Genomic DNA, 7,896 nt, shown 5'->3' with positions numbered 1-7,896 from the left:
TTTAAGTAGGGTTTACTAAAAAACTTTTTAAAAATTTTCAGAACNTCGGATCTACAACAACTGCGATATANCTGGCCTGCNTAAANAGGATCAGTGAGGTCGATTTGCGATTTACGTTAATAAGCGGAAGTGCTCATTTGTTGTCTCTGGTCGTTGGAATAAAGGTGAATAAACTTTGAAAAGTGATATACGACGATGAGAAAAGATAACGGTAATTCCAGAACAGCGATGATCAATGATTTATTGTTCTACACATAATATATAGTCATGAAATGACACATTGCGATAACGTTAAAATGTTATAATAAATTATGATTGCAAATTGAAATGTGACTTTTAATAAATTTTAAAACCATTTTGAAGCCAGTTTTATAGTTTAATGTCATTATGATTTAAATTTTTGTTCTGTTTATTATATCTATTTATTATATATAAAGTATATCTATATTATAATCTATTATATAATGTGCTGTTGCACTAATTAAATTGTTTTTTCCTTTTTACTTTTTTTCTCTTTCTTTTTCGCGACCGTCTTTTTTTATTTTTTCAAAATTTGTTAACTTTTATATATATATATATCTTGGACGACAGAATGAATCTTCTTACGTTACTCTCACTTCTTCAATTAAATGTATTATTCATTCTTTACTTCAATTATAACCAGCTAGTAACGAAATTATATAGATATAATAAAAATATCATCATTTGACAAAATATATAATAAAATATAAACAATTTACATTACTATGAGACGACATTGGAAGGATAAGTGTCGGATAAATTAATCTCGCTTGGCCGATGTCGCGCGTCATAATTAGTCTAATATTTGGGCTGTTTGATTTGGTTTGCGAGTATTCGCATTGATCATTCATTGTACTTCTAATCAAAAAGAAACAAAAGAACATAGCGCAATTATTTTTACATTACAACTTTTTTAAACTTAGTTGGATTAAAAATTTCCTACTTATAATTTTGAATTATTTAAGTAGCATTTATGATCCATTTTTAAATAAAAAAGCTTTTTTATTCAATTAGATTGAAAAACTACATTGCTTTCATATTCAGAATTGAGCAGTATTCACGATGCACAGAAAATGCTAATATTATTTTTGAAAGGCATAGAGATATTCAATTCCTATAAATAAATAAAAATGCATTCAGAATTAAAAAGGCATAGACATTTGCTTTATGAAATTCCTATAAATGAATAAAAATGCATTTAGGATTGAAAAAGATTCATTTTAAAATTCATGAATTCGTATTTCTGAAAAAAATCTGAATCCATTTTAATCCATTTCAATCCATTCTCATTTGCTGGGACGTTATCATATATTAGATAAATAAATTATAGCTGATTACTGCAGTATGTTGTTGCCGGTACTTATATATTCATTGCGCAGGTTTTGTACATGGTAAAAAAGCTGCGCAACGACCATATAACGACATCATGTCATTAAAGAAAATTACAGAATAGTAGCTATAGCCTAACTTAATCTCTAATCTAATCCTACTTCAAACTGCTTGTGTGTATCGTAAACAAAGCAATGTTTACATTTAATAGTGAATTTTGTAATGCTGTTATAAAAAGTTTCAAAGAATCAATGGAGGTGAATATCGACATGTTATCACCGCGCATGCTTATCATATCACACATTCAGTCGATACGGCAGATTACTTAACCTTTATGTATATCGCTTTTATAACAATTGTATAATTTTTTTTGTAGTCGCGGCGATAATTTTTATTATCGTTTTATTATACTTGTTCTGCGTATTACGGCACATCAAGCGTGCAAAAATTTTATAAAACTGAAATTGGTGAGATGGAGTGAATATATATAATTGTGGATTTTTTATTTTGAAAATTATATATATTTATTTTTATTGTATTTCTTTATTAGTTACTTCAATTAACATTAAAGTTACATTATTGACTGATTATTTTAACATTAAGACCATTAACATTATTTATACAGATTATTTAGCGGGATGTTTATGAGGAGAAAATCATATTAATAATTGTTTAAAAAAACAATTTAAAAAATTAATTAACCAATCCACTAAGAATTCCAATAAGAATGCTATTGGAGCTAATAAGAATAATGGATTATTTAAAGGATCCTCAATTAGTCGCATTGATTCAACAATTTTTTGGTGTCAAAATATCTTATAATAGGCATAAAAAAACATTCCAAGAGGAAGAGAAAAAATACAACACAAAAGTGGACGGTAATGAAGAAAATTATATTTCAACTTGCCATAGTAAAAAGATAAATGATTGTGATGCAAACCAACGATTGAATATATACACAAAACAAGTTAATTCTTCGGAACAAAGAACAATTGAAACGAACAAAGGAGTTTTGACAATGTCAAATAATCCAAATTATATAATCACTAATTCATTTTGGTATTATACATTTGTGTTTGGAACTGAGTTAGGAGATGAGATCTTTTATTCAACTTTTCTACCTTTCTTGTTTTGGAATATTGATGGGGCTATTGGCCAAAGAGTAGTCTTAATATGGGGCATTATTATGACAATTGGTATGATGAATTATAATAAAAAAAAATAATAATAAGCATGCACATGATTTTTATGTAATTTATCTTTAAATTTGTATTATTTATCCGCAGGGCAGATACTAAAAGATATAATACGTTGGCCTAGACCAGCGTGTCCTCCAGTAATCAGATTACAAGATAAATGGTCACAAGAATATGGAATGCCATCTACTCATGCCATGGTCGGTTTGACAATACCTTTTAGTGTAATATTATTTACAATGAACAAATATATTTATCCATTTTCTGTCGGTTTCATTATCGCATCTCTTTGGTAGGTGATATATTGTAATTGATTCATTCTTGATTGCATTATATTACATTTGCTTATTAACTCCCTGTATTAATATAAAATTATTAAACTCTGCAACATTCAACACTTTTTTAGGTGTACACTTGTCAGCATCAGCAGGTTGTACTTAGGTATGCATACTGTGCTAGATATTGTGGTCGGTTTAGCATTAGCGATCGCATTAATGATTCCATTGGTACCCTTAGTGGACATAACAAGTCCTTATATCGTTACAAATTTTTGGCTTTTAGCGATGCTGATTGCAATCAGTATTGCCATTATTGTATATTATCCATCCAATTCTAAGTGGACACCCACTAGGTAGATAAATTGTTAATATTGAATATACACGCTCACTAAAACAATTTAGCTTTAAAAAAGCTTATATCAAAATGAATGATTTTTTATGTATTTCAGAAGCGACACTGCCATGGTTGTATCAGTCACAACAGGAGTTCATACAGGAGCATGGCTCAATTATTATACTGGTCTATTAAGGGTATCACAATTTTTGCCGCCATTTCCTATTGTTTGGCCAACATACTCTGTACTTGGTTGTCTAATTATTAGAACTGCACTTGGCTTTTCTGGCATTATTGTAACAAAAACCTTCTGTAAATCATTCAGTTATATTATAATTTGTAGCATATTACAAATTAATTGGAGGGAACTTGTGAAGTGTCAAGATTACAATAGTAATCAAAATAAGGTGTTTGTCGATTTAGTCTATAGATATGTATTTTGTTTCATGTTAGGTGTAAATACAGTATATTTGTTGCCACAAATTTTTAACATGATGGGTATCGAACGACCAGCATTTTACACGGAAATATAAAAAATTTAGCATGCAATTTGTTGATAAATTTATATTATTCTGTGAAATATATTTGAAATCTTGTTTGTTTATTGAGCTTTTATAAAGTTCCAGAAGGATAATTTATCTTCATTTTTTCAGATATATTTCTTAACCAAATTTGTATATTTGTAATATAGAACGTATATCTTTTTCTTCAAAATTAAATAGAAGTGGAAAATATAATGAAATCGTATTTTAATCATTTTAATTAAATACAAAATAAATAAAATTTTTCTTAAATTGGGAGGCACAATAAATAAAATTATTTTTTAATATTCATTTTATTTTTGTTCTGTTGATACATCTATTCGTAACACCTGAAAAATAAGAAAAAAAAAATATATATATACACACAAATATAGGCAAATATTATCTGATATAAAAAAAAAGGGAATATAAATTCTCACTCCAATATTATAATCGAGAAAAGCTTTCGCATTATCTGCTTTTAACGTGTACGGCAGTAAAACGTCATACGAATAATAAGCTTTCTCATCTGTAACATTTATACGATCAGAGTTGATCAATACTACTATATCTTCGACTGAAACCTGTAAGTGATAACGCATATCTATCTTATCTGACTGAATACTATAAAGACTCTGTATAATAAATCCATTTAATAATTTTGTGACTAACGCTTTTTGGCATATCAAATAAAGCGATTAAACGCTCAATTGGGCCTTTCGCTGGTTTTCTTAAAATTACATAACCCGTTTTTATTTCGTTGTTAGCTGACAGATTAGTCTTGCTGTTGATAGGCTTTGTAGAATGCGAAATTTCTTCGATCAATGATTTGTGACCTTGCGGCCTTTTGGGCTTACGATTTTCTATTCTATGTTGCTGAAGTTTTCCCATTACCTACAATAATATATACATATTTAAGAATGCTTATGATATAAATAATATGCGAATATAATTACATTAAGGAATTTTAACAGATAAATATACATATTTTATTTTTTATATATACTTACTGTACGATTTTTTAGAATAACATAATTTTCCGTATCAATCTTTTTGTTAAATTTATCTGCCACACCACTTAATATGACTAATGTTGTAAATGCCATAAAATGTTTCTTTTCTTGACATTTCTTGAAGTATACTGTATTTATCATGACATCATATGTTGCACTAGGTGTACCAGCTGTAAAAAAAAAATATTTCATGATTGTATACAGTGCAGCATCATTATTTTAACATTAATAGACAAGTAAAAGATTTTTATTTACATTTATCTGCTTCCATCCTTTCAAAACCAATACTCATTGGTATGACATAAGCAGGTAATTCATCATTTAAAAGTTCAAGTAATTTAGCATCAGATATATCGTCAGGCGGTGGAATTTTATCTGATGTACATACATTGACAAAAACTTTTTCTCTATTAACTGTTCGGGTTTTTACACAGATACCTATAATATTATAATATTAGAAAATAAAGCTTTTATTTATATAATAATAGCAATGTATAAAATATATTGTATAAACCAGGAGTAGGTTGCACAAGGATAGATGATGTTGAATCAAATTGTTCCATCAACTTGTCCATCTGACTTAAAGCATCCTTATTTTCATCCTGTCAGAAATATTTAATATTCTTGTCATAACTCACATACATATGTATATATATATAAAAATATGTATATTTACTGTACCTATACTTACAAATAATAATAAATTTTTAGCCTTAATGGAGTCATCAACTTCGAGGAAAGTGGCATCGCCCATAATTGCGACGAATTTAGTTTAATTTGCAAATAAAAATGTATTATCAAATATATACAGATTTTTTTTCGACAACTTGAATATTAAGATAATCTTTTCGATAATGAAATGTAAATGTTACTCGTGCGTTGTCCAATAAACAATAATCTTTAGTTAGAGATCTCGTCGCCGCAATTCATAAATTCTGTATAATTTACAATGTAAACCAAACAAAAATCAGATTCACTACATGTGCACCTTTTTCTGTACAGTGTAGTTCTGTACGCATAGAACAGAAAGAAAGAGAGAGAGAGAGAGAGAGAGAGAAAGGAGATTTAATGGTAATGTAAAATGTGATTTTATCTATTATCGAATTTTAAATATCACCACCGACGATCGATACTATAAATATATAAATATATAAAAATATACTACTAAAAATACATTTTATAAATTCCGAAAATTGTCGATATTTTTAAAAATTTCTAAAATTGGAAAATTTATCCATATCTCCTTACGATTCGATTTATGATACATGACCGATTGCCGATATTAAATCCAAATAATTAATAATGTGAACTGCGAACGCCATCCATACAATGATGAAATGTACTAACTCGTAAAAAGAAATTTCTTGGCGCCCAAACGAGTATTAACTACCACAACTACGATCCAGTAACAAGGGGAGTGAGGAAGAAGAATCTTAAAAAATGACTTCGTGGAGTAGCATACAATCGGGTTTTAACGTTGACGATGAAACTATTAATTTTGGAACACGAATAATTGCAGAAAACAATGGTTCTCTGTACGAGGCATGCACCGTGGCAACAATTCAATCACTTGAAAAGGTTCGTGTTACATATTCAAACTTGTCTAATATGACAGTTGCACTGTAACTTGGAATGTTTTTCATTGACGTTCGTATCAGCAGTTCTTTTACGCGATGTGATTGAAAATAGGAAATTCCAAGATAATTCGCTTAAAAGATAGTAAGTCTTGAGAGATATCACTCGAATGAAGCGGATTTATTTCGTCTCGGCTCCGGTCGGGAATCCGGTCGGATTGTCGGGAATCGCATCATCTCGATTATTTTTTTGAAAAGTGTTGCCGAAACTTTAACCGTGCATTTGCATTTCTCTGATTCCTTCGTTCGTCTGGACGCGCGTTCGTGGAAGCGTCGTAGACGCAGGCATTTGCGTTGGAGCAGCCTGAAGATCCGGTCGGTTCGTATTGCTATTTTCGACCGTGTTGTACTTATCATACTTTCGAGAAAGTTGCTCGCTTTAAAGTACCTTTACAATGTATTATTCTTACAAGTTATTCCATTTTTCGACATTCGAAGATTCGAACATCAGTGGCTTGGTTTCAGCCAAATTCGGCTGCGATGCCAATAAAAGAAGACGAAAAAGAAGCTCAAAAAAAAGCATTAGCACATTAATTTTTTTTTTAAGCAATATCAGTTGTTTTTTTATGTTTAAATCCATGTGAAATGCGCACGCGCTGGATTTGTATTATTAAAGCGCACATTTTAAAAATGAACTTACTGTGATTTGTTATTTTATTATATTATTTTATTATATTGTATATATTACAATTATGATTATTATAATTATATTACAATTATGATTATGATTATTATAAATTATGATGACATCATTAAAATCAATCAATATATGTCTTTTTAAGGTGGATCAACAACCAAATGTCATAGCATCCATTCAATATTCTAAGATTTGTGTAGCAATTGACAAGTCCATTACAATCTTTAAAGATGAAACATGTGACGAAATATTATGTAACATTAGCTTTCCTTCCATGATAGCCAGTTACTGCATTTCCAAGGACGGTTTCTTTTTATTTGTAACACTCACAACCAGGATTTTGTATTGTTTGCATTTATCAGATGGAAAAATCATTTTTACTAAGTAAATGTTACTTATCTTTTAATATCTTTTATTGTTTAATAAATATTTAATTATATTTTCTGAAAAATTATTTGTAAATGTGTTAGAAATATAATTCTGATGTGTGCATAGATAATTTTTGATTGTAGAACTATACCTAATAATAAAGATAATATAATAGAAATATTTTTAAAAGAGCAAAGTGAAGAAACATTTATAATTCTTGTCACAAACACTGGAGCTATTTATAGGTATCATATTTACATATTTATATTTTGTTATATTTTACTTATTTAATTTGTTTTTATATATGCATATGTAATGAATTTAATATCTAATATAATTTCTGTTATTCTATATATTCCAAATATTTTAGATTCTCCAAATTTTATCCTGAAGCTTTAGAGATTGCATTTACCAGTGATGAAGTTACAGTTGCAAAATATATTGCAGATATTCAATGTTGTCAATTGTTCAAAGGATTTCCTTCTCAAGAGGTAATACACACACACACACACACACACACACACACACACACACACACACACACACACACACACACATAATTAA

At 28.9% G+C, this 7,896-nt stretch overlaps 3 protein-coding genes across 3 annotated transcripts in view; 2 read left to right on the top strand and 1 right to left on the bottom strand.

Moving 5' to 3' along the window:
- Positions 1-2,077: 2,077 nt before the first annotated feature.
- On the top strand, positions 2,078-3,701 carry LOC105625865 (sphingosine-1-phosphate phosphatase 2-like). Its single transcript, XM_012207176.1, has 4 exons — positions 2,078-2,546; positions 2,637-2,838; positions 2,953-3,177; positions 3,274-3,701. Exons 1-4 carry the CDS (start codon positions 2,078-2,080, stop codon positions 3,689-3,691), a joined length of 1,314 nt encoding a protein of 437 aa, XP_012062566.1. The 3' UTR covers positions 3,692-3,701.
- A 292-nt stretch (positions 3,702-3,993) lies between these two features.
- Positions 3,994-5,446, bottom strand: LOC105625864 (PIH1 domain-containing protein 1-like). Its single transcript, XM_012207175.1, has 6 exons — positions 5,384-5,446; positions 5,207-5,294; positions 4,948-5,130; positions 4,690-4,862; positions 4,352-4,573; positions 3,994-4,263 (listed from the first exon to the last, which is right to left on the bottom strand). The coding sequence occupies exons 1-6, from the start codon at positions 5,444-5,446 to the stop codon at positions 3,994-3,996; spliced, it is 999 nt and encodes a 332-aa protein (XP_012062565.1).
- A 686-nt stretch (positions 5,447-6,132) lies between these two features.
- LOC105625863 (kinetochore-associated protein 1) overlaps positions 6,133-7,896 on the top strand; it is a 13,201-nt gene continuing 11,437 nt past the window's right edge. Inside the window, exons 1-4 of the mRNA XM_012207174.1 lie at positions 6,133-6,270; positions 7,109-7,347; positions 7,476-7,603; positions 7,726-7,823. Coding sequence (XP_012062564.1) covers positions 6,133-6,270; positions 7,109-7,347; positions 7,476-7,603; positions 7,726-7,823 — 603 coding nt within the window. The remainder of the gene's footprint in view (positions 6,271-7,108; positions 7,348-7,475; positions 7,604-7,725; positions 7,824-7,896) is intronic.

Source organism: Atta cephalotes, assembly GCF_000143395.1.
Source record: "Atta cephalotes unplaced genomic scaffold scaffold00004, whole genome shotgun sequence".
Taxonomy (NCBI): Eukaryota; Metazoa; Arthropoda; class Insecta; order Hymenoptera; family Formicidae; genus Atta; species Atta cephalotes.
This window is presented reverse-complemented; position numbering and strand designations above follow the sequence as displayed.